Source organism: Lonchura striata, chromosome 1 (genome assembly GCF_050655825.1).
Source record: "Lonchura striata isolate lonStrDom1 chromosome 1, ASM5065582v1, whole genome shotgun sequence".
Lineage (NCBI taxonomy): Eukaryota > Metazoa > Chordata > Aves > Passeriformes > Estrildidae > Lonchura > Lonchura striata.
The window spans coordinates 80940199-80967190 of NC_140703.1; the positions used below are offsets into that span (position 1 = coordinate 80940199).

The 26992-nt window shown below is 36.0% G+C and overlaps 1 protein-coding gene across 2 annotated transcripts in view; it reads left to right on the plus strand.

Annotated features, from left to right (window-relative positions):
* The window catches only part of ITGBL1 (integrin subunit beta like 1), a 123370-nt gene that overhangs the window by 10997 nt on the left and 85381 nt on the right, over positions 1-26992 (plus strand). Inside the window, exon 1 of one of the 2 annotated variants that reach the window (XM_085557013.1) lies at positions 21597-23078. The exons of the other annotated variant lie outside the window; for it this stretch is intronic. Within the exon in view, the coding sequence (XP_085413139.1) occupies positions 23000-23078 (79 nt within the window). The 5' untranslated portion in view covers positions 21597-22999. Of the gene's footprint in view, positions 1-21596; positions 23079-26992 lie in introns of those variants that run through there. 2 annotated transcript variants of the gene reach the window in all.

Consider the following 26992-nt stretch of genomic DNA (forward strand, 5'->3'; position numbering starts at 1 on the left):
CTATTGCCAATTTGTTATAATAATTCCATTCCCTCTTGACAGAGTAATTTCTTCCTTTTGGGTGGTCTGTATCTGGCTCAGTTCCTTGGCACTGCTCCTCACAATTGTCCTATTCCATTCCTCTGGCTTATCAAAAAACAGTTGTTTCCACGAGGACCTGGGTGGAAGTCAGATCCACCTGGGCTCTCTTTACACTGCCTGTTGGCTCCACCTCCAACCAAAAACCTCTGCTCTTGTGTCCCAGGAATCTTAAAGGAGACGTCATCAAGAGGAGCTGAACTGCCTTGGATATTCACAGATTTTGTAGAAGTAAACCACAGTTCTGTGTAATCAAACACTCTTTCTTACATCATGCTTTATTCATGCAGGTTGTTCAGTTGTAGGGGAGCTTGTTAGAACATGAATCTAAACCATAGAAACTTTAAAATAGGCATAAATCAGGTGTACACTCCTGTATCATCATTTCTGCTTCCTTCACCCCTTTCTCATCCCTAAGCAGACTGCAATTTTACAGTTTGTTTTAGTTTCTCCAAACAATCTGTTCATTGTGCTTCTTATTCCTAAGAGATGGAATGGTTTTAAGCATAGTAAAAACTTGTCTTAGGGAGACTGTGGAATCTCTGTGGCTTGGTGTTTAAGAACAGATTGGACAAGTCAGGAAGGATCAACACACCTTTGTTTATGAGTCCAGACAAAGAAATGGACTAGATGATCTCTTCCAGAGGTCTCTTTGAGGCTGATTTTATTTGATGCTGCTGTGAAACCAATTCTCAGTTTGATGCTCTGCCTTAGTGGGGAGGAACTGTGGTAGTATAAACACAGTTTGTGTCATGCTATAATGTTTCTAAATGTAATAATTTATTGAAACTGATGCATAACCATTCATTTCATTCTATTAATACTAAAAACTTTCATTTTCTTCAGTGTTTATAATACGTTATAAAATATGAGTGCTTTTCAAGTTCTTACTGACCACGTTTTTAAATGACCACTATGGAGTCTCTAAGTAGGAGTGATTCTGAGAACAAGCATGCTTGTCTGAAGTTTAGACATCTTTTCAATAGAAAGGCATAAATTATTGTTTCTAGATATACGTGGTGGGTGGACTTCTGTAACAAGCTCAGAGTAATGGAAAACATGTTTTATCCAATTCTTGAAATTTGATGGAAAAATGACAGTAAGAGCATTGAACAGAAACTTTTATATTTTTTAATTTGCTTTGTTTTAACAAGTGAATTCTTAGTCAACTACTGACCTTATGGAGTTATGGCAAAGTGAAAGTGAATGGTTGCCCTGCAGTTTGATGTACACCAAAATAGACCATGTTAAAAATTATATTCTAGAAACTCTTAATTCTTGTTGGGTCCATTAAACATCAAATAACATAGTTCCTATTTAAACAGGAACCACATCTGTTCTGCATTTTTCACTGGAAGCAAATAGGTAAAAATGTTTTGTAAGGTAATGAAACAGGGGAAGCAAGTAGTAGTATATTGGCTTTTTTTTAACTGCTGCCATGACAATGTGTATTCCCTATTTTGTCTCAATGAAAAATTATAACTTCTAGAAAGTTAATTATTCTTGAACAGTAATGAACTGAACCCTGTATTGATAGCTGAAAACATTATTTAGATTTATGACAAGTCAAAAGATGTTGCCATTGTTGGGGGACAATACTTCCATTCCTTTAATATCACTTGTCATTGGGAAATTGCCCCTACTATTCCCTTCTTCAGCTAAATCATCCATGTATACACAGGATAATTCTATATACACAGCACACAGCACAGGTCTGGATGAATATTTCTTCTTCCTTCTTTCATTCTCTCGATCTTCCTGCATTCCCTAGGCATATGGTATTCATCACACTTGTGCACATTTGTAGGAAGGAAATGGGGAATTCCACCCACAGAAAGCTTCATCAGTCTTCTCCTTTTCTCCTGTATCCAATGAACATGAAAACATTACTGTCTACCTTCTCCTTTTGCCCAGTGTTCCCCACATCCCTTTGGAAAGCCCTCCCTGGGCTGCGTTCTGATCTGGCTGATACTGTGTCATTCAACTGTTGCTGCTGAGAAGCAATGAAATCAAAAAGTGCTGCAAGGGAAGCATCTGCATTTCTGGGCTGTGAATTCTATAAAACCAAATAACTTTGTGGTGCTTAAAATTTTTTGTTAGGTTAACCCCAGAAGAAAAGCAGTACTTTTAATGGGTGATGCTACTTCATCTGTGCTATGTGACAGAACTGTCACCTCACCAGTGCAGTGACGGAAGCTGATGTTGAGGAGTCCAATTGTCTTCACATAATGCACATTCCCACTGTACCCTCTTGATCTGTCTTCTCTCCCCATGTGAGTCACATAAGTGGTTTTAAATGTCTTTCAGTGAGTCATACAGTTTTGCTAATTTAGTCCCTGCTTTAATGTCACTGTATACAGGGTCACTTCCTTACCTAAACGCTAAAGTTTCATTTGGTCATCTACTTGACACCTTTATAATAAATGCTTGCTTTACTTAAGCAAACTTTTTTTAGTTAGTTTTTTTTTGTTGTTGTTTTTTTTTTTTTTTTTTTTAATCATAGCGGTGTCAAAACTTGAAGCTCTTGTTTCGATTCTGAACTGTCAGTTTGGATTTTTAAATCCTTTCTCAAAAATGGACCAGACGGAGCATTACATTGGCTACATACCTCCTAACACCTTCTGGCAAGCGTCAGAAGCCAAGAGTTCCACTCTGCTGTGTCTTACTGCTTGGATGAAAAAGAATCAAAATGCACATACAAAAATTTAATGTGGTGAAAGTGAGAAGAAAAGAATCAAAAGCTGGAAACAAATGTAAAAACTTCATATACGATGGGCAGCTGGAATGTATGAAACCTCATGCAGTACAAAATGTTCCTCACAACAGGAAATTGTAGGTCTGTTATAGCAGCAACAGTTTTTAAACGGTAAGTTAAATTTGTGATGGTAACATTCACAAAATTCTTAGCTCAGTGGTTTCATTCTGCCTGCAAATGGAAGAGACAAATGCCTGAAGACATTGTGCATGTGGTATAGAAAAGAGAGACTAAACTGGCAGATGCCAAAAATCAATAGAGAAATACTTATGCCTTTCTAGGCAAACAGCTAGGCTGGGAAATCCTGTTTTAGACATTTGGATAAGCAAGATTTATTTCTCGAAGAAATGCAAGAGAGAGCCAAAAACGATTTTGTTTGACTGCTGTGTTAAAACATATTGTATTGGCATTATATGTTTTAACATTAAAATATAATGAGCAAGGAAATAAGCATAGTTCAATATTTTCATTTCTTTCCCCCAGTACTAGATTCTTCCAAAGCAATGCTTTAATAATTAAAGCATTTTCATACTCTTTATATAATAGAAATGAAATTTAAATTAAGTTTTTTTTCATTCCCCACCCAAAATACTGGAATGTGTCAAATAAACATTTCAAAGTAATACTTGCACCATAGCTTTTGAAACTTACAAGTTTGAAAACTAAACCAGATGCAGTCTGAATGCACTGGAGTGACTTGGTGAGCAGAGCATCACCATCTGAAAACTAAGTCTTTCGTCTGGTTTCTATAGAGACAAATCAGTGAAGTCAGACTTCACTTTTTTTTTTTTGTTGTTTTGAGATGCAAACCTTAAAACAAAGATTTATTGATTTTTAAATGCAATATAGGCATCTTTAATGGCTGTAATGGCCATCTGTTCTGCTATTCTTGCATGCAGTTTTCTGTTGCTGCAGTCTGTACGTTGACCAAACGTACACTTTGATATACCTGGCAAACAGTTCCAAAGGCAAGATTAGTTCTGTCAGGAGCTACTTGGTCTGCAAATGCATCTTGAAACCACTTGGTTTTTTTTTTCTTTTCAAGGTGTTTTTCTACTGATGTGTTAATCAGTTAATCCTTTCTGCTAATTTCCAAACATGTAATAGCAGGATGTGCTACAGAAGGTTCTCTGAAGAGAGTGTATTGCATACCTTTTATATCAGTTCAGCTCTTGAATTGTGTGTTTTCTGTCAAATATATTTCCACCTGTGTTTTAGTATGACTGAGAAATTTGATCACTTTTGCTGTTTTGCAAATAGTGTAAGAATGCTCTCTGATTTACAGATCCTGGGGAATGAAAAGTTATGCAGAGCTGTACAGTCTGCTGAATATATTTGTGGGCTTGTAAATATTTTGAGCTAGTATTGCCACAAAATTTCAAGGTGTATTTTTTGGTTTCTGAGTAATGAGAATTGATCCTCAGAATCTCATAAACAATTGTGCAGTTGGTAAATTAGCAGAGAATTGACATAAACACTGGTATTGGAACAAATTGTATAGAGGATGCCTAGAAGTAATTGTTCATCCTGCAGGATGATCAGGAGGATTTCATCAGATGATGAAAGAGAGAATTTAATCATAGAGAATAAAATGAAGGGGAAGTAGAGAGGAATCAATGCAGCTGTTAATACCTATTAAAAACAACAATAATTTTGCCTCATTGCTCTGCCTGCAAAACTCCGGGTACTTTGCCTGCACTGTTTATAGTGGTCACAGTAAAATTGGCACAAGCAGAAAGGAATTAAATGCAAGTAGTGAAGGGTACATTGGTATTTGTTTTTCAGACAGCAGAAATGGCAGGTTTAGGAAAATTAAACTTCTGCAATATTACTATGAGCTGTGATGAGATGGAATTTTCAGACTCTTCTTCATGCTGCTGTTGGGAGCAGTTGTCTTTGTGTCAAGGTGTTGATTGTGGCACACACTCAATATTATGGGCAAACTAAACTTCACATTCAAAAGAAGAATTTTCATGCTCCCTTCTGAAATTCAGATGTACAGCTCCAGTTTTACTCCCCACCAGGAATCATATCACATCAGAATTAATCACTTGGGTTTTCTTGGTTTTGTTTTTTGTTTGTTTGTTTGTTGTTTGTTTGTTTTGCTTTTGTGTAAAATGCTGGTTCCGATGGTCAAGCAGAAATATTGGCAGGAGAAAAATGGAAAGAAGTATACATGAATCAGAAAGCTCTCTGAAGCAAATATCTTTTTCTATGTATCTTTTATTATAAATGTACAATAATATATTTTTGCAGTACAAAGTAAGCCTTGTCTAGAGATTTTTTTTTGCCATCTTTTTTAGCAGCATTAGGTAAATGGTGAAAACAGAAAGAATGGTCTGGTTTGTAGCCAGTTTACCAGAATAGGATCAGAAAATGATTTAGGAGGAGATTTGTGGAGATTGGCCAGACCAGCCTCCTGCTGAAGGAAGGTTGTCTTCAGAGTTGCTCAGGGTTGTCATACACATGAAGTCAAAGTATGTCTATGTGACAAGAAAAAAAAAATCAGAAGCACAGATTAACTTCTGTTGAAATAATGCTTAATTATCTGACTCATTTGTCAAAAATTAGGAACAGTTAAAAATAATTTTTGACATGAGGAGAGGTGGCTTATGAAACTAAACTGATTTATTTTGCCATTTTAAATGAAAAGTATAATAGTTTTATCCTGAAAGGTTTCTTCTTTTTTTTTCTTCCTTTTTTTTTCTTTTTTTTTTTTTTTTAATAAAGTTCTCTATTTTACATCAGGAAAAAAGCAAGCACAGAAAAGGAAAAACTCCTGTGGATTGTCTTTTAAGGAAAATCTGTTAATTAAGGTAGTTCTGCCTACCTCATTGTCACACAATTAGTCCATCTGTCCCAGGTTACTTTGTGTTTCTCATAGTTGTTTGACCTCTCAAGCCACTAGGAGACTTGGCTTTTGCTATTGCATATATGCTAACTGCAGTGATTGTTCCCAGGTTTCTCTGTGGAGTGTGTGATGCACATTTGGGCATTTCCTGTTAGAAGATGAGTGGTAGATGGTATGTGGCACATGATAGAAAGCAGAGGGTTAAACTTGCTTACTGGTGCTAAGCAGTTTTGAAGTTTGAAGATTCTAAGAGTTCATAAATTGTAAATACACTGAAGGGCTGAATGTGAAAATCTCAAATGAAAAAAAAAAATCAAACAAGAACATTTGGGTTTATTGCTTGGGTCCAAATATATCCCTGTTGGCAGAAGATGAAGTCATAAAACTTTGTCCCAAACTTCATGCCTAGTAGGATCATGCCTTTATCAAGCTGGCTTGTCACTGGTCACAAAAGGCTTAAATGACTCCAAGACTTACAGTTTCTGGGAGCTTCAGTCAAAGGTTTTTTCTTAGCACTTGATTACAGCTTAGCAGAGGCAGCTGCTTTGACACTGCTTAAAACATGATTAAGATTTGGAAGGTCTTGTTGCCCCAGCTCAATTTGACTGTGGGAGAGGTTTAGTTAACCTTGTGCCTCATCCTTCCTATTATAAAAGGGACATAATTACCATCCTTCCATTATAAAAACTATTTTGCATGGTGGTTGAAGACTTCCACAGAACTGTTTCATGTTGAAAAAAAAATGCTCAGTCTGGTCCTGTCTGTTAAGCCTGATTTCATGAATAAATCTGCCAGAAAAAAAAAGTTAAATAAAAAGAACCACCTAGGTGACCCTTTGCTCTATTCATCCATCAGCAAGGAAGTAAACAGTTTGTCTATGATTGCCTGTCTCACTTATCTATTACATTCTGTTTGTTCTTCCTACCCTGTAATTACTCCATTGGATCTGCTGAAATATCCTCTGATTCACATTCAAACTATTTTCAGAAACACCCTTTAATTCTGGCGTGATATTTCATTGCTCAGTAAATATGAAGAGGTGCTCAAGATTTGCTTTATTAAAAAGTTCTGGATGGCACTGTGAACTTATTGCTGTGTGAGATTCCAGTTTGGCAGCAACTAAAAACTGATTTCCTGCCTGAATTGGAGGCAGGAAGAGTAGGTGGCACTAACTTGCTCCTCCCCAGTACTAAGAAGCTAAGCCAAGGCAGTGCCCTTTCAGGGGGATGTTCTAGGTGGCTTCCCCAAGTGGACCAGATGTTAAGACTGTGAATAAATTAACACTTCCTGCTGTAAGAAAGTTAATGGAAATAACCAAAAGAATAGGTGATTGTTGGGCTGCATCACACATGCTGAAATGAAGGTGGTGAGCACACAAAGCCACCTTGGGGCATGGAGTTTTTTCCTTTTTTTTCCTACAAAGGCAGCCACCTTGGGGCATAGAGCTTTTTTCCTTTTTTTACTATTTGCATTTATCTTCTAATTCTTTGTTTGATATTTCTGAGATATAGTTCTAAACCTTGCTTTAGCATTATTGGATATATGCTGTCATTTACTATTGGAAATTGACAAGATGCTCCCAGGGATTTCTGTGTACAGGTTTTTGATGTAAAACAGAGTACTGCAAAGTTACGGGATAAAAGTGTAGCAAAACCCTTGCCAAGTCAAGTAGTTACATTTAGGTCCTTCTCTTATCCTTACCCTAATGCCATTTCAAGAAAAGGTTTAAAAAAATGTCTACTTTATATATGAATCAGTTGAATAAAACAAAGGTATGTTTTTCCCAGCTTTGAAGAGGAAAGCAAAAACTGTAGTGCTCAAATATTCAGAAATCTACACTACTTTTAATAACAAAAAGAAAAAAAAGAAAGAAAAAATACTGATATTAACTTTAGAAAAAACAGTAGATTGAGAAAGCCGCAACAGGCTTTACAAAATTATCACTTCAGTTTCTTGAATGTAGTGTAATGAATTTATATGTGGATGTAAGGCACGTATAGCACTTTTGGAAAATGTGTCAGACAGAAAACTGTCAATAAACATTAACAACTTTTTAAAGGAAAACATTTAAAACTTATTAGAAAGCTGGGCTTTACTCTCCTTTAAGTAATGTGTTTTCCTTTGATGCTACTTGGTTTTATTAAACACACTTACAGACCATTTTATTGTCCTCACAGCTGTCAGTCTATTCACATGAAGCATGCATAAATTAAAATTCTGACTCTTGCCAGTTATATCTCACACTTTTCCTGGAAAAAGATAATTTTTACCTTACTTGTTTGAAAGTGAACATACTTTGCATTATTACAGCTAGGGTAATGCAAGGAATTGCATATTATGCCATTTTTTCACTGGATTATGCAAATAAAGACCAGAGAAAAGGCACCTAATTTAGATACTCTAACTTTATAAAGCTTATTTGTTGTTCCTTTTTTTTTTTTTAAGTTGCATTCATAATTCTCTTTTACCTTATTGATTTAAGATTTAATCTACTTTAACACAGATTAAGCCCAGGTTGCTTTTGTTGGTTAAACCTTTCTTCCATTTATTGCCTTGGCTATTACTGTAGACTGAAGTTAAATGTAGTTGTATTTAGAAATATGGCCCTAAAATAGTACTAAAATACTTTCCAGCCAATATGAGATAGCAATAGAACTGAATAAAAAAAGTAAAATTGGTCGACAGTCTAATTAAAATATATGTAGCATTACAGTCTTATTACTATGAAAAAATTTAATACAAAATCATTGGCAAGTATGAGAAAAATAAATTCATAGGTCAAATAGTACCTTGAGAGTGAAAGAAATTTTAACACTCCACTGTTTCCTTTTTCCCTCATCCACTTCTTTCCCTTAAATTAGAAGACATTACTCCTTACCTAATTTAGTCAAGACAGACAAAGATGAAACATAACTACTGAAAGACTTATTGCTTGCAAGTTTAAACAGCTTTGATGTGTTAAATTGTCTACTAACATTAAATCAAAATACTTAAAGTAAAAATAAAGCAGGTAAATAGTACACAAGGCTACAAATTTAAGCAGTTTAATTTATAAGTTGTTTAAAAAATTCCCCACACTACTTTTGATACCAAGAATTGTTCACAGGAAAGAGAGGTAACACCTACTCCTATACAATTTTATGTCGTTTACAAATAATGTATCTGTCCCACTACCGCAGAATAATATATAATTAAATAGAACAATACCACAGTGACCGCCACACTGGGAAACAATTTGAAAATAACACATCTTTCAATTATTAAAAGATTTGTTATTTTTGACTATGGTAGGTAAAAATACATCTTTTTAAGAACACGGTGGCAGTTCTTAGCACTGCTGAGTTCTTTGGAAGAAAAAGCAAATTTGTTCAATGAGTATTAATGTTCTGTATTTGGAAAGAGTGACAAACTATCATATGATGAATAAAAAATACCATTTCAACCCTTTATTATTAAGGGCCAAATTAAACATTTTTTTAGGAAAAAGCATTTTGAGATTAAAATTAAATGCTTTAAAGTTTAAGTGTGAAAACTTGCACACCAGAATTATAAGGCAATGCTCAGTTTACACATTATTTTATTAGAACTAAAGATGATATATAATAGTAATGTTAAAAACTCTAAATTGAATGATCCAGGTGACCTGGGATGAAATAACAGAAGGACTGTTTTGGGACTGGGTTAATAAAGAATTACAAATAAGAGTATAATTTATAATTGTCAACCTGATTTTATGGATTTTTTTTTTAATTAATTTTCTTCAAATTTACTTGACTTCATTCTTTAAAGAAAATACTAGTTTGGTTGTTCAAAGTGATTGTTTAGCTGGGACACCTTAATTTTGTTTTGCATTTGTTTTGTTACTAAAAGTCTTCCAATTTAGATGAAAATTTTATCATCAATAATGTTTACATTAAGCAGTCTCTGAAGCACGTTCTTATTTTTTGAATGGATTCTCATTTTACTGATGTATTTAGAATGAACTTCTACTAACAGTCATCAATTTATTTTCTCAAAGGGACCTGCTGATTTAAAAAGGCATTGGATATTGATTATAATTTACAAGACAGCAAGACTGGCAGAATGGTTGATAAAGATATTTTCTAACATTACTATTAGTACATAATCAGGGAAGCATTAAATAGAATTATAGGAATTCACAATTCAAAAATAATGTGCAGTAAAGCGAGCCTGAGTAGAAGGATCAAGAATGATGCATATGGTGGGGGAAAAATAATGATTCCCTAGATAAAATCAGATTTTATTGAATTAACAAGATAGGAGTTGTTTTTGTTAAAGTGTATTAACAATTAATTAATACCTTTTTAAAGATATTAATTTTAGAGGAGAGATGACCACAGATGCATATTAAAGTCAGCCCTTTGAAGAGCAGAGAGGGTTTTCTTCTTCCAAATGCCACTTTTCTGGTTGAATTGGCTTGAGTCATTGACTCCAGGACTGAGGGAGTATTTTAAGTCAGCACCTGGAAATAAATGTGGAGCTACCTGGGACATGATTGCAGGTTGTGCCTGCACTGCTTTGTTCACCCTTAGATAAAATTGGTATTTGCAGTTGCTATCCTGTCTTTGTCAGTATTGTGCCTAAAATATGTGACATAAAAGTTCCAGTTTCCTTACCTGTGTGTTATAGGAGGCCTCCCTCTACATGCAGTCAGCTCAAAGGACCTTGTCACACAGCACAGCAACTGAAGTGAGCCACTTGTGAAATTATGCATGGTTTTGCTTCTCTTTTTCTTTGGCAGAGGTATATTGGAGGACATAGTGGACACAGTTTTGCCAGTCCAGAATCATGAGTTCCAGCCATCAGCATGGGTATGCCTTAAGCACTCAGGCTTCAGAGGTTATTCTGGCTTAGGTGAAGTGACTCTTCAGTCAAGGATAGGTCCTTGAGTACAGGATCAAGTACATCTGGTCTCTTCAATTCAGGGTTAAAGATCTCCACTGTAAATCTGTGAGTCTACTGAATATACTCCTCTCATAAGGGGAAAGCAGCTTTACAGCATTGCCCTGTAGATAACCAGGGTTCTTTATGTTTTATTTACCCTCAAGAGATCTCTAAGTTTTGTGAGTCAGGATGATCAGGGCATATAACACTAGAATAGTGATATGTCTGACTCACCAAGGATGCTTATGTGATCCATGTTGTGCTCATGGATCTGGTGCTTGATGACTGGGGGAAATAGGTCTAAAGGGCTAGGATGCTCAAGAGTAATAAAAGAAGTGGCAAAAGGACCAGAATTTTTTTTTTCATCACTAAATTTGTAATATTGACTTGGGGTAGGGAGTAGGGAATGTCCAGCTTTAACACCCAGAGTATTCTTTACAGAGGCAGACATAAAATAAAGTCTGTATCTTGCAAGGCTGTCATGGAAAATGGCCAATGTGTGGACATTACTTTCATTAACTCATAAAAGAATCCTTGAAATATTAGTATTTAACAACAATTATTAAAAGAAAGATGATTGCATCCTACTGATATGCTGTCTATGGATTCTTTGAGAAAATTAGTTGGCAGTATGAGCAGAGGGAAAAACACTGATTGAAATTGGCACTGACCATTCACAGTGGACTGTCTGTGTATATCTAGAAAGGTTGCACATTGCAAACTGATTATGAATGTAATGAACTACTGAATATGGAAATTGGAAGTGAATATCTCACTGAATAAAAATGAACAAAACCTAGCCTTAAATTTTATGTCTGAATTGAGAAAATAATAATGCTGTGGTAATATAATTAATTTTTTATGGAAAAAAAATGTGGTTTTGTGATTGTGATTTTGTTATGTAATTTAATTAGTTTGTGATTTTGTTATGTAATTTAATTAGTTTAACAAGGCTAATGAATAAACTTTCAAATTTTTGAGATACTATTCAACTAGATTCCATAGGAACAGTGGAAAAAAAACAGTATGATAGATTATGGAAATATTCAAATATGTTAAATTGATGGATTAATAGATAGGGACTGTTGTTGAATCCTTTGTGAAAAAAAAATTGTAGTAATCTAGAATGAAATATAGTGGCATCTGCTTCTAGATGCTTGTTTCAGAGCCCAAGGGAGAGAATACAAGTGATGTGCTATAGAAGCAAATAATTAAGTTGCAAATGCAGTTAGTGGGAGTGGTGGAAAGAGGGGCAGTAGAAAACACTACCTGGGGAGACATTCTGTGGTAGAAAGCCATCACTTCCCTTCCCAGCCAAGGGAAGGATGGGTGAGGAGCCAGCTTCAGGGAGGAAATATGGCATTTTCAGGCCTGCATCATCCTCATTATTATCTCAGTTTCTCCCATATTTCAGCTCAGAGGTTATTCCTCAGAAGTGACAAAAGTAGGTATATAGTAAAAGTCCCAACCAGTGGCCTTTTCACCAATAGTTGGTGTCCCAGCCTTGCCCCAGGGCCAGTTTGTGCTTTCTAACTGAGATGAAAAGAAAATTAAATCTTGCTTGTGCAAATTGGAATTTCTGGGTTAGAGCAGCACTTGCAGTTCCTAGGGAGGGAGGGAGGAGGTGTGGAAAAAAAAGCGCTCATGGCATTGGTTTTAAAACAGTGGCAAAAGAAGGATTTTGTTTGAGGAAAGTACATGTTGGCTGTTTAGGAGGTGAGCATGTGTTAATGCTTTGCAGACCTATGCCTCCCTTGGCAAATAGATTTACAAGGATATTGGGCAAAGTGTTTCCATGGCAATGCTCAGGCCTTTTGTCAGCATTTTTCAAATGAGGATAGAGAGGTGCAACACTGGGCAGTACAGGGCAAACACTTTTGCTTCCAAGCACCCAGAGGAAACTGACCCTTCTGAACTTCTGTGAGGCATGAAAAGGCAAGAGGCAACAAGGTGTTGGCTGTGGGAGGCTTTTTGTAGCATTGTCTATATATCATTCCAGATAGAAAAAAGCTTGAGACTGCCTTTTCAGGGAGTTCAGACAGAACTTTGATGCTGATGGAAGGAGAGAAGCCACAGAAGGAGAGCTAAAAGCTGCTTCTGCAAAGGACTAGCTGTTTAGACAGTACACAAGAATAATGATTTAGCCAGATGATTACTGGCTGTTGGACTTCAGACCTGAACAAAGTCTGATCCATGGGACTGAAGGGATGATTATATACTCAAGTACATGCAGACAAGCAGATAAATTCTGCTCCTATTTAACTGGTTTTTTTTTTTTTTTTCAGCTGTGAGAAGTAGTAATTCCAGTGCATTTGAATGAAGGATTAATTTTGCTTAGTGTCCTGTCCAGAGTTCTGAGATTTTAATCTTTTTTTAATTTTCTTTTTAAGCCTGAGCTTGGTGGTAGTCCTCTGCCTGATGCAGGCTAAACAAAGGATGTGTCCTGGAAGATGATGGGGAGGAAGGACACCTGAGTCCTCAGTAGAGTCCTCAGTGTTGCACCATAAACAGTTCTGTAGACTTTTGGATTTGCCCAAAAATTCTCACAATGGGCATTGTTGGAATACTGTTACCTGAGAGTATCTTTGTGTGAGTGCTGGACCATGAAAAAGCTTTTAAGTTGGTATATGAAAAAATGTGTGTCTTCTTGATGTCTCTAAATTCACAATTTAGACTCTCTCTTAGCTGAAGAAGTTGATGACATCAGTGGATGCAAACTTGGGGAAGTCACAAGTCAAGCGGGAAAGAACATTTTCACAAAAAAATCTAGTTCTGGATGCTGTGTATATTTTTATATTTATCAGGGATACACTTTACACCACCACCAGCCTCTCAGTAGATATTTGTGTTAGTTTTAGCTAGAATTTATGGATATGCAAATAAATCCCTCACATAAGCTGAGAAAACACTGCAGTAGTAGGTGCTGTCACAGTGGGATGATGGCAGTGAGACTGAAATGAACTAGGGACACCATTTGGAAGAACAAGTTGGGAATCGTGACTTTCTTTTAGGGGCTCACAGGCATTCTACTATGGAGCATACAGGGCATACTCAGTGTTTTCAATGCAGATCATGAATTTATTGATTCACTAATCAACCCACAGGTGAATGATGGTAATAGGACTGCTTCTGCATCAGGCTCAAAATGGTAAGCACACCTTTTTGATGTTAATGAGCTATCAGCAAACTGCAGCAAAACCATGTGCTGGGTGCTGGTGGTGATGCACCACAGGGCTCTGTTGTTATCAGCACTGACTGGAGAAACTATTTCTGGAACATCAGAAGCCTTAGGACAGACAATGGTCCCAAAAGGGACTGCAGTTCTCCAAGTCTGGGGACACGGTGCCCTGAGCCTCTCACTAAGGCAGGGGCTGGGGAGATGGCGCCCTTAGCTGCAGGTGGAGGGTGTCACCAAATAAAGGAGCTGCAGGAGGAGGTCAGTAGCTGTACAGCATCAGAGATGATTAAAGATTAAAAAAAAAAAAAAAAAAAAAAAAAAAAAAAAAAAAGGCCAGATCTTAGATCTCTCCCATGCCATGTAGCTACAGGAACCAGGGTGTACAGCTGTACTGAAGGAGACGCAGGCAGAATCTGCATTTTTTTATGACTGGAAAATTATGATAAAGCCCAGAAACGTGTGACTTCTGGCACTCACAGAAGATGATCAGTGCTGTGGTAGCAGATGAGAAGCTGGGAGTTATCTTAAATTACATACTGAGGCACAGCAGCACCAGGAGAGAGTGGCAAGACATCTCTGTGGCAGGGAATGGAGGTCACAGTCTGGTGGCCTAACCTGCTGTCAAGGGTTGTTTGTTGTTGGTCAGAGTTATGGACCTGAGGTGTGGGGAGAGTGCTGAGTCTAGTCCAGCTCTCAAGTTATTGACCCTGCTGCTCTTCCATGTGTAATGGGCAAGACCTGGGGCTCCAGATCTTACTGGTGAAGGATGAATGGCCCTTATTTTTAAACAAAGATCTAAATTAATTTTAAAACCAGATTCAGTTATCCCTCTAGTTTTCATGACCTCTTTAGAAAACTTGTAGAATCTTTGTAACTAGAATAAACTTCAGTAAGTTTTAAGGATCTTTTAAACCTAAGTTTAATGTATACATATAATGTGCAAAAGTACTGCACTCCTAAAAGAAAAGTCCATGTCAATGAAGTTTGAAAATCCATATCTCTTTTCTTTTCCATGCTAGGACATTTTACTCACAAAGGCCTTCAGAGTTTATATGAAAGATTAGGTCTTAATTTTTTTAATGGTCATTGGGGATCCAAATTATTGTTTCTATTTGCTTGAACTCACTTCTGTTGTACTTTATTACCATTATAAGATTTGTCTCTTTTCCCATAGAAAAGTATAACTACTTCAAACATTAAATAAAGAAAAAAGCTCATGATTCATGTTTGGTAATTAGAGGCATAGGAACTCAAGCTAGGTTGTAGGCTGTCTTAGCATTATTAATTATATTTTGCCAACAAAAGATATTCAGCTTGTACTGCTGCAGAGAACAGTGAATGAGTCACACCAATGACCACTACAATCTCTACTATTTCACTGCAGAGAAAAGCAAGAATGAAAATTAAGGGTAGTATTTCTAATTTTGGTTCATTCAGATGGCTGTAGGAACGTGTCCTGGAATTTTATCAAAAAAACAATTCCCATAGATATCACTAAATGCTGTAATTTTGCAAAGACTGTAAAGTCATCCTCTGTCATCAGTCTCTCAACTGATTTTCTAGTTGTCATAGGCAAATGCTGTAGTCTAGAGTTCATTCAATATTCCTGTTACTCTACAGAAAAACTGGTCAACTTTGTTTATTTATTTTTAATATGGTTATTTAGTTATTTTAATTTGATTCATCTCAGAAGTCTTTTTTATGTAGTACAGAAATAGATTTCTGTTTCAATTACTTCTTACTGTGTGACAGTGGTTACAATGAATTAAAGATGCATTTATCAATTAGTTGTTTGGTAACTTTCTTTCTCCTGTGATTATTCTAAACTTTCTTGACATCACTTGGTGAAAATATGGTCTGAAATGAACATTTTTCTCTAGATTAAACATTGATCATTAATTTTGTACTACAGTAAGTTCTGGTAGGATTCCTGTGCTGAGTTTTGGGTGCACTTGTGTAGCAGAAACATCTGGTTATTTGGCAGAATCTTCAGACAAACGTGTTTCCAGCTTCAGAGCTGTCTCCTCATTTGCCTTATGACTTGGCTTTTCTTGGAAGATTGACTCAAATTCCTTAATGCCTTTCTTTTTTCCAATTTTCTTTTTATGGTAGAGGCAATAATTCAAATATTTTAAATCAATATTTGTTCACTGGACGTTCATCTTGTAATATCACTGAAAGAGCACAGGTGACTGGAATGAAAAGTCTGGATGTAGTATAACTTATTCAGTTGAATTAAAGATAAAAATAACTGATTTATGTTTTGCATGTAGCATACAAAATAGCTGAAAATTTTAATCAGTATGATGACATGTGCTCTCCAAACTCTAATAACTGTGATACTTACTGTGCTGAAAGGCATTATGTTCTGACAGTATTTGCACAAAATATATCTCAGTATACTACTGTATGTAAATTCTTGTAATTGCAGCCACCAAGGCCCTTGAGAAAGCCCCAGGACATGTGACAACATTTTTCAATGCATGCTGTATGCTGAAAAAGTAAAGTAGATGTTCAGAAAAAATAACTGGCTGAATGTGAGAAAGTTCTGATAAATAAAGTTCTGTTCTGTTCGAATAAAGCTGATCAAAAACAAATATCATGGTAATATACAATGCCTGGAAACTATACCCAGCTCTGTCAAGAACATTATCTACTCTGAGCACACTGACAAGGAATAATAGATACGTTCATGCATTTTCAACATCACAGATGGTTTCAATTTGCTAATATTTTCCAACCAAGTTCCCTATCAATTGATAATTTCTTATTGACAGAATACTCCATATAATTTTGTTCTGTACACCTACACTGTTCTTTTATATGGCTGTTCCTGGAAAAACACAGGGAGGTGTTCTTGGAAAAGCAAGGGGAGTTGAGTGCCTTATGGCCACATTTGCTTTTACAAATTAGGTTTGTTTATAACGATTATGGCCTTTTAGCCTGTGCTTACTTATTTTTTTATTATGGTTTCTGTAGTGAGTTCTTCTTCCCCCTGACAAAGATGAGTAACATAATGCTGCTGGAGATATAAATTTTGATCTCTTTTGTCTCATTTTTATAAATGCTCTCAGGGAGGGTTATTTGCTTCATATTAGTTTGCTAGAATAAATTTGACTAGCTCCAGAGGCAATATTAATCTCCTCTGATGCAGATTCCTTTTCAAATGCCAAGAGAGGTGGCAAGGCTTGGTATGAATGGGATTATAAGGATTTTAGGTTGTTTCTTCAGCATGAAATTCCTTAGCCTGGTTTAGTACAGCCAGAACATTCATCTGGTTACATCCACTGAACATCCATCTTCATGACTGCGCCTGCTATTTCTCTCCCATTTTGCAGCAGAGTGCATGCAAAGTTCCTTCATGTTTCAGGGCTGAATAGACGCTTCATCTGAGATCCACAAACCATGATTTGCCTGTCCATAAAACTGTTGAGTAGCAGACAATTTCTAAACTGTGATAGCTAAAGATTTATGTAAATGGTACATAGTGAAAAAGCAGGAAGGCTGGAAAAGGTTTTCTGAGGACCTACAGGCTTTTTTCAGATTTTTATAATGAAACTCGATTCAGTGATTTGCAGTTTATCTGCCTTTAAAATTAATTAATATTAATATTTTAAGTTGTTTGAAAGGTATTCTATTTGGACCCAGTGATCCTAGAGACCTTTTTCAACCATAAAAAAAGCTAAGGTTCTATGACTTGGCAGGACTCCCATCTCATCTGTGCATAAATGTGTGCTGTTCTGCAATACTTAGAGAATTATCAATGGATAGAAAAGCAGTGTTGGAGCAGGGTCAGATATATTCAGATTTAGGAAGGATGAAAGAAACCCTGTGTTGCCACTTTTGTTCCTTGTGGTGCTATGAAAATAGTTGTGTCCTTAGCATGACTGCTGCAAAAAGTGATGGACAAGCAGATGCAGCTTTAATTTACTTTTAAAACACTATACAAAAACCTTTATGATAACTTCCTTTTTTTGGACTATTTTATTTTATTTCTTTTTTGAAAAACATCCTCCCTGTTCCACTTCTAGGCATAGGTGCTTCAGTATAAATGAATATTGATGATGAATTAATTCAGTCTACAGTAGATATGCATAGAAACCTAAAAGTAGGTTATTGTAAAAAGCTCCAGTTTCTTGCCAAAGTGATAACTTGGGACCAGAAGAGGTACTAAAGTGGAATGTGACACTAAAAATTAATATGGCTTTTTAAAACTGTCTGTAAAATGTCACTGTAGCATTTTATTTTTATCTCCTATTTGTCTATCACTATCTTGTTTACATATTTTCCATATTTATCTTATTCTCTCACCTTACTATTGCTCTTTAAAGGTATTGACTTTGACTTAATTTTATTCTTTTGAAATAAATTGGGGGTTTTTCTGTCCTCTACATTGGGACAGCTGTAATTTTCTCATACATGCTACTAGAATTGAAGTGAGAGAAATAATTCATCACTGGATTTTGAAAGATACATAAGTATGAGCACTCAGGATTCATGCCTAGTAGGGCAGTGCTGCAGGTATTTATTGGATGGAGTCTCAGACTAAAAGTTAGAGAAAAGTATCATGTTTTGTGGCTTTCAAGGTAATGAATAGGGAGCCAGAACCACAGAGCCACAGCTGTAGAAATATTTTCAGAATCCAAAGAAGCCAGTCTAAGGGACTTCTTATAAACCCAGTTTCTCACTTTTTTGAGAAGAAAAGGTATACATACTTTTTTTTTTTTCTGTATAATACAGTAATATTAAATAGGTATGTGTGTACTCCAACTTGTAAGAACTGTGTTAACTAATCTGTATCATACTGAAAATGAGGTGCTTCATTCATCTTCCAATATGTGAACCTAAGTAAATTCTAAGTGTTAGAACCAATGGAAAAAGAAAAATACATATTGCGAAATTGTGCCACTGTTTGTGGTAATGTTCACATGTTAAACTTGATATCACTATAACTATTAAATTTTTCTTTGCTGAATCCTTGCAGAAGTTAATTATCCAGTTTGGAAGTTTAAGAAAACCACTGACAGTGAATTTTTCTAGCAGGTTTTCTTAGGTGAGGAAATATGACACCCTCTGCCCTTAGAGGCCAAAAAACCATGGAATACAAACTACAAAAGCTTGACTTGCACAGATTTGTGTAGTCTACCTTACTAATTGCTCGGAAATTCCTCATTGGCTGCTGTATTTTTATAAGATGAAGAGAAAATTAGTGTGCCATTGCAATTTATAAATAATTCTTGCACATTTAACTCGTAATTTTCATCATTATTCAGGAAGCAATTAACATTTTAAATGCTAATTTTTAGACTATTAAAGAAATATCCGCTGATATTAGACTGCTGAGATGGGGGAGTGCCATGGAAGATTATTATAGTTTGAAGACTGTAGAAGAGAATACTATATGTTTCAATTCAGTGTCAGCAGGAAGTCATATGGTGCAATTCTATAGAAATCTGGGAGATTTATTTTAACCTCTGGAGGAAATATAGCAAAGCAGAGTAATATATAAAGCCTTACCTGAGACAAAGATTTAAATGTAAAGCAAAGCAAAAGGCATTTTGTCAGAGTTCTATTTGTTTTTTTTTAAGCAGGACATTTAGATTTGTCCATTTTTGAACATCTAGCATTAGAAATTTTTCCCTTGTAGTCTTTTCCTGTTTTGAACTTACAGAGGTCATGTTAAAGTGATGACATCTGGATATCTTTGACACTCAAGGCTAATAATTAGATGTAAGCAGACATTCCCACTGATGGGACATGCCAAGGACTGGGTTTCCACTTTAATCTCCATATTGCTGTTCATTCCAGTCATCAGAGGAGAAGCTTAGTAGGAAAAAATAAAGTCCAAACCAGTAAAGACAAACATAAACAGCTGGAAGTTTAAAACATTTAAAAAAATACCAATGATGCATTAATTGAAACTCACTTTACTGGAGAAATTGTCCTCTCTAGAACACATCTAATGTTGGATTTACCTGATTTCCACGGCATGTTACAATGGAATTATTTCACTGGTTCAATACTTGGAAAATTAAACATTGTCTAAAATTGCAAATTTATACTAAAAAGATGAGAAAAGCCACTGAAGTGTTGTAGCAGGCATTAGGTTCATATGTGTGGCTGCAAGAGTTTGCAAGGCCAGAAAATTACGAATAGCTGCAGACTCTCGTGCAAAAACTCATGACTGATCCATACAATAAACACCTACCTTAAAATCAAATCATTTTTAAAAAGTCACAAATGCAGATGCCAGGTAAAATCAGTATGTACAGCCCTTCTGCCTTTCTTACTGGTGTAAGCTCACAGTGAGCCCTCACATTTTCATTTGAAACAAAAATTTCTTGACTTTGGCAAAGGAAGAGGCTCCGCAGAATGGCCTGTCCTCTCTTCTAGGAGCCTGTAAAGTTACTATGCATCAATTGACACTCATGACAGTTGCAGACCATCAGATAAGTAAATTCTTGGAAGAGAAATGGAAAGCTAGAATTGTGAGAGATATTTCTGTCCTGGACTAGTGAAATCAGGGTGAAAACTGCTCCTGAAAATAGCATGATTTTTGTTCCCTGGTGTTTTGTCCTTTCTGTCTGCTTCAGAGAGACTGAGCTAGACCAGGACTGAATGTGCTGGGATGTGGGTGACAGAAGATCATAAGGATGATTTCAACAAGACTATTTTTTATTTTGAAAGCTTTCACTGTAAATGAAAGCCATGGCATAGGAAGTATTACTTCACCTTGGCTTTGTAGCTTAATAGCATGTGGGATGTCTCCTGTGTTCAGGTCAGCACAAGATCACGCAGACATCTTTATTCAAGTCCTGGTGTTCCCTTCCTTCTAAGTGGGTTAATATGTTTAGAAGAATTTTCTCACTGATCTATTTTTGCCAGAAATGGTAAAAGGGAGTGATTCTGACTATGCAGTATGGGAGGGGAAAAATGCATTCTGAAACAGCTTAAACAAAAAGAAAAAGGTATTACAACATGATTAAGAATATAGTCTCCATTAGCTGCTACAAATGTATGGAAGAATTTGATTATTGCATCTCAATCACACCTTCATCCCAGTTTGAAACAAGCTGCATATCCAGCTCTGTGCATTCAGCATTCTCCAATTTACAACCTGCAATGTCTTAATGGTATTGCTGTTCTTAAAAAGAGAGAGTATTTTGATACTACTTACTCCTACGCATATTCCCATGTGTAGCCCAACCTAAAACATCCTGACCTGTTATATGTTATTACTGGAAGGTCTGGAGTTATTTTGCAAAACTGCCCATACTAACACAGATGAAAAGCACTTCCAAAAAGTCAAAGAACATGAGAATTCCTTGCCAAGCCACTTTCCAGTGTTTACCAGCAGCCCTGGCTAACCAGGGGGTCCAGGCTGACTGGAACTCAGCAAATGTGATGTCCATCTACCAGAAAGGCTGGAAGGAGGATGTGGAGAACTACAGGCCTGTCAGTCGGACCTCAGGGCTAGGGAAGACCATGAAGCAGATCATCCTGAGTTCCATCACCAGCATGCACAGGACAACCAAGCCAAGCCAGCATGAGTTTAGGAAGGGCAGGTCCTACTTGACCAACTTGATCTCTTTCTATAGCAAGGTAACCCACTGTGTAGATAAGGGAAAAAGGCTGTGGGTATTGACTGTCTGGACTTCAGTAAAGTCTTTGATGTTGTTTCTCACAACATTCTGACTACAATTGCTAGATCAGAAACTCTTGAGTTTTCAATGCAGCTCTCTTTTGGAAAGTGCAGAGACAAAAATCAGTTTAAAATGCAAGTTAACTGATTTGCATGGTTCTTTCAAGGCAGCCATTGTGTGACGAAGGAAGAGAAAATACTTCCTATATTGAATTAATAAATAAAAAAAATATGCATAATAAGATCCTTTTGTCATTCACATTTGATCTCTCAATTTCCTTCCAAAGAAAAGGTAGTTTAAGAAAACTCATTGCAAAAGTGAAAGATTCAAAAAGAATGTGCTGAGGAAGAAACAAAACTCAATTTGGTCTAACTGCTTTTCTTGAAACCTGTTAAAGATTTGTACTGAAAAAATGCCCACTTTTTATTTCAAAAGAATTTTAAGCAGACCCACCACATTTTTCTGCTTTACCCATTATTGATGTTTGGTGGAGGCTTATTTTCCTAATGTATTTTTACAGACCTTTAAAAAACTATTTTGACATTTTATGGCAGCATGTAGAATGGCAAATATGTTTTAGACTTCCAATTTAGTTATTTCCTATTCTTCTTGCAAAACCTTTGCCAAATGTATTTTTTGTGCTAATTAAAGTATATTTATTTTTATAGGTAAATATGTACCTATATTTTATATGTGTGGGGAGATGTACATATCTGTATATGGAAATTATTTGTCTGAAAAAGCATTGGAAAAACTTCTAGGTAACATTTATGACTTGCTTAATGCCAGAAGAACAGTGTGTAATATTTAGCTCTGTCTTCAAAGGCTTTATGAACTGTTCTTTCTTTTAAACATCTGTGGAGAAATTGAACACCAGATACACGTATTAAAATGCTGAATGGGATATTGTGTACTCTCCCTGACAGTGCTTATTTTTATTTAGATTATGAACTTTAATAATATCACAAATTATTATTTCTATTTGTTATAGAAAGTTATCATGAAACAGATATTACCTGAAGAGCAATAAACTCTTAAATTAAGGTTAAATATTTGTGGGGGGCTGGGGATAGGGAATGTGGTTTATTTGTTGCTTTGGAATTTTTTAAACTTCAGAATAATAACATTATTTGGCTGGTGATGAGAAATTCCCACTTGATAGATCTGGAAATGCTCTGTTCAAAATTAGCATCTTCCTCTATCATAGGTCCCAATGGAGATATCATCTCTTAAATTGAAGAGAAATGCCACAGCATTATCTGGGAAAAAAAGATACATTTCAATTCTTTTAGGTAGTTTTATTACCTTTGCTTCCAGATGATATCCCCGATAAAAAGTTATGTATGGATGTGGGAGGATGGATTGTAGGAGAATAGAGATAGTGCTGAAGGCAATCTTTTCCCTGAGGAGTTGCAGCTGAGCTAATTACCAAAGAGTAGGAACAGCCTTGCCCTTAACAGGTCACAGCTGTGTCCAGTAAGGATGGGTGTTATAAAAGAGTGGATTAGCTGGGTGAGTTGGAGTCAGTTGGTTGTGCTGCTGTGAGGAGTAAGTATCAGGGGGTCGTGCTAGGGACACTGAGGGTTAGTATGTCTGCTAGGGACAGGAAGAAGTCAGCTGGCTGTGTGGAAGAAAGAGAAAAGGAGTCACTTCTGCGAGGAGCTGCCTGTGAGTACTTACAGAGAGAAGGTGCAAAAGTTTTGCAGTAAGAAAATAAACTAATGGTGACAGTCAGTTCCTATCCACCAGCAATTGGTGGCCCATATGGAGACAAAGTTATGATGACTTTTGATAACTTAGTAATAGGGAGGAGCACAATCCTGCAGATCTCTTCTGTTTATAACTTACTTCTTTCCTGAGTGTTTTTCCTACATTTTTCTCTATCACCTGGGCAACTTACTTTTCAGTTCATGCAGACACTGAAAAGATACTGAACCACTATGATCTTTCATTCCAAATCACTGAAGAACTAGATACCCACCTACCTAATACAAAGGCTAATATCTAGACCACATGATCCACCTAATTAGATATTTTCTAAATATTGTTTTAGTTTCTTTTTGAATACAGGTGTTTCCAGACCTCTGTTCTTTCAAGATATTGAATTTCATGCAGAATATTAATCCTAAAATATTTTCACATTCTTTGTTTATGATTGATAGTTCCTGTCTTTATTAAGGAATAATCTGCTTTTATACTAAAATTTTTTGGTTTCTGTTACCAGGCATTATTTTTCACCTAGAGTTATCTTCAAACTCTCAGTGCACCAATAAAAATTAGTATTTGGTTAGTTCCCTGCAATATTTATGTATTAGCAATTTTCTACTTTACATTCTGAATTTTCAAATAATTTTTCTGTCTGTTGCAGTTTCCTTGGAATCTAGGTATGTTGGTATATTGGCTTCTCATTCTAAATATGTGTTTTTCTAAGTATTTTTGCTAATATCACAAAACCATAGAATCGCCTAGATTGAAAGGGACATTAAAAACCATCTAGTTCCAGCCCCCCTGCCATGGACAAGGACATCTTCCACTAGATCTGATTGCTCAGAGCTCCATCCAGCCTGGCCTTGGACAATTGCCGGGAAGAAGCATCCACAGCTTCTCTGGACAACCAGTTCCAGTGCCATCACAGTAAAGATTTTTTTCTGAATTTCTAATCTGTCTATTCTCTTTTAGTTTACAGCTGTTGTCTCTTGTCCTATTACTACATGCCATTGAAAAATGTCACTAAGTAATATAAATTTTCCTATGGAAAGCCAAAAGCATTTGGAGAGGAAAAGCAGACCAAAAAACCCTCACATGTTTATCTTTAGAAGCGTTCATCTGTGTAAAGAGATTATATAAAGTATTTGTATGTAATATATTTTGTGCTGAGCAGCTGCTATAATTCCAGCATGCTTAAACCTGAAGCAATTTATGGACCTCTATTGTGTGTGCAGGAAATGGAATGACATCTGGCACTTGTTGCTAGGCAAAATGTGCCTACCAAATAGCACTTAGAAGTAGTCTGGCAGTTTAACTAGCAGGAATGCTAAATTGCTTCCAAGGCAGTTTGCCTGTGATGTATTTCTAAAATGAATATAAACTTCTTTTCCTAACCAATAATTTATGCCCACAAAATGTAAACCCTGCTGCTTATGGGGGCAGATAGCCCCATGTGGGGAAAAAATCCCAGCATCCTGGGGCAACTTTTTTCTGGGATGTACCGAGCACCTGTCAAGAACATTGATTTCAGTTGGAATTAACAAAATACACAATTGCTTTGTAATGTCCAAAATTAGCGTCTTGAAAATCAGCACCTGTACACACTGTGAGGCATGTGGATGTAGGCAAGGAATTTAGCCAGTCTTTTCAATGGGTTCAGCATTTACTTCATCTCTGTTCCATCCCATGGACACCGAAGTGAAAGAGAAATGATTACGTGTTTGTGATGGTGGACTGGAGAAGTCCAGGCAAGGTGTCCTTCAGGGTATTCCTGGCACAATACAAAGTAGCAATAATCTGTAGCAATTGTGTTTGAATATTGCATAAGTAATCAGGTGAGTCATGTAGAAGAAATTAGAAACATGTGTGATAACTTATATCTTTGCCTGATCTTAAAGCCTTTCCAAGATTTAATAAAATATCCACTGTCTAATTGGGTTTAAACCAAGCAGTGTTCGTAACGAATTTCTGAAGCTGCACCTTTTCCAAACAAATCACACTATTATATTTTTTTATTTGAAAAGACTTGTAACAGCAAAAGATTGGCTAACTTACATTCAAATAAAAAATAAAAGTTTATTTCATTAAGATTTAACTTGGTTTTTAGTTATTTTTAGGACTTCTCTATTGTAGATAGGTCCTGAAGACCCCAGTTGAATACATATTGTAGCTTTGATTGGCAGCTGTAGTATGAATGAGATTCTGCTTTGCACAGTGATTGTCATTCACACATTCTTTGCAGAGAACATGAATTTGAACTAATGGCAAGAAAATTAAACAGTTCTTCTATTGATTTGTTAATTCTTCTTGTTAAAAAGGCATTTCCTTTAGGGAAATTGTGTTCTGTTTGGGAATATCTTCTGCAAGGCCTGAATTGATTCTTGATGTGATCACATCTCATCCTTTTGACTGACAAGGTTGAGTCTTTCTACCAAGGTTTTTTATGTTTTTTTTTCTTTGCATTTTTCATGTCATTGCTCTCTTCCTTCTTTCATTTCTTTGAGTATATGTTTTAACAGTTGTCTGTATTTCCTCACCTTTGCCTTTTTTGTTTCTTCTGAATCCTCTCTTCAGTCATGTGGTTTTATTGTCTGTGGTCCACATTATATCCCAGTGTTTTGTACTCACCTGGTATTGCCTCTTTTTCTCTCCTTGGTTTCTTTATTCATTTCCTCATACTCTTTAATTTCTTCATTTGCTTCTAGGTTCCTTACACATGTTCTATTTAATACCCCTACTGCCACAGCCATTTAAAGCAATTGCCATTTTCACCTGGTTTCTATCCCTTCCTCCCCTTTCCAATATTTTGCATTCCCGTTTCAGCCTGTACTTTTGTCTTTTTTCCTATGACTAAAAAAAAAAAAATTAAGAGGGAATATGTTCATCTTAGCTCTTAAAATTTTAAATACTATTTACAAAGTAGTTATGTTGATCTTGTATTCATGTACACATTTTTGTCTAAGCCATCATAGTCAGTCTTAACTTAATCCATATTCATAAGTTTCAGTATTGGCATGAATTTGTTGTCCTTGTCTAATCTATCTTTCAAATTGATCTGCTTCTTAAAACAACTAACATATCCATAGTAAACACACATTATTAATTTCTCTGATAATTGATTTTCCACAGAGTATGAAAGCTAGTGAGGGTTGCACATTGGGGAAGCTCTGGGAAACAAAGCTGTGCTCCACAAAAGGAGAACAGGGGCACTTGGATTTGTTCTTGTTTTTCAAAGTCCTGTTTTAACTGTTATTAATTGCATTATTTTTTTGGTTTTGTGACTTTAGTAAGATTTTTTCAAGTTAAGTTTTTGGTCTCATTAAAAAATTGTATCAATAACCATTTAATTCGCTGACTAGTCGAGGTCTTACCGTAACCAGAATGGGTTTGTGATTATGTCAAGCTTGAAGAGGCAATGAATAACCAGCATGGACAGAAAAATTGAGTGCAGTGCATGTTGTGTTCCTATTGGTGTGTCTCAGTTGGAAGCAAAAATAGCTTGTTTTTATCCTTGATTTCTCAACTGTCTCTACTTGTTCCTTTTAGAGTTTCTAGACCTTTTTACTCCCACCTTCTTCCTCAAAATGTTTTAAAAGTGTAGAAGTCCTAGGGAATAAAAAAATCAATTACTCTTCTATTATCAAGGCAGCTTTGTGAAACTTCTTAAGTGTTTGGCTCCTTTTTTTTTTTTTTTTTTCTATTGTGTCCTTTAAAATGTTCATTCTCTTAATCTCAAACTCAGAAGAGCAATGAGAGTCTTGTTTACAGAGTCCATAATTTTAGAGGGTTTTTTCCTCTTCTTTTTTTTCATTTATTGCAACAAAAGTTCTTAGGAATTTTATCTTTTGAAAGGTGACAGAGAATCTGCCCTTTTG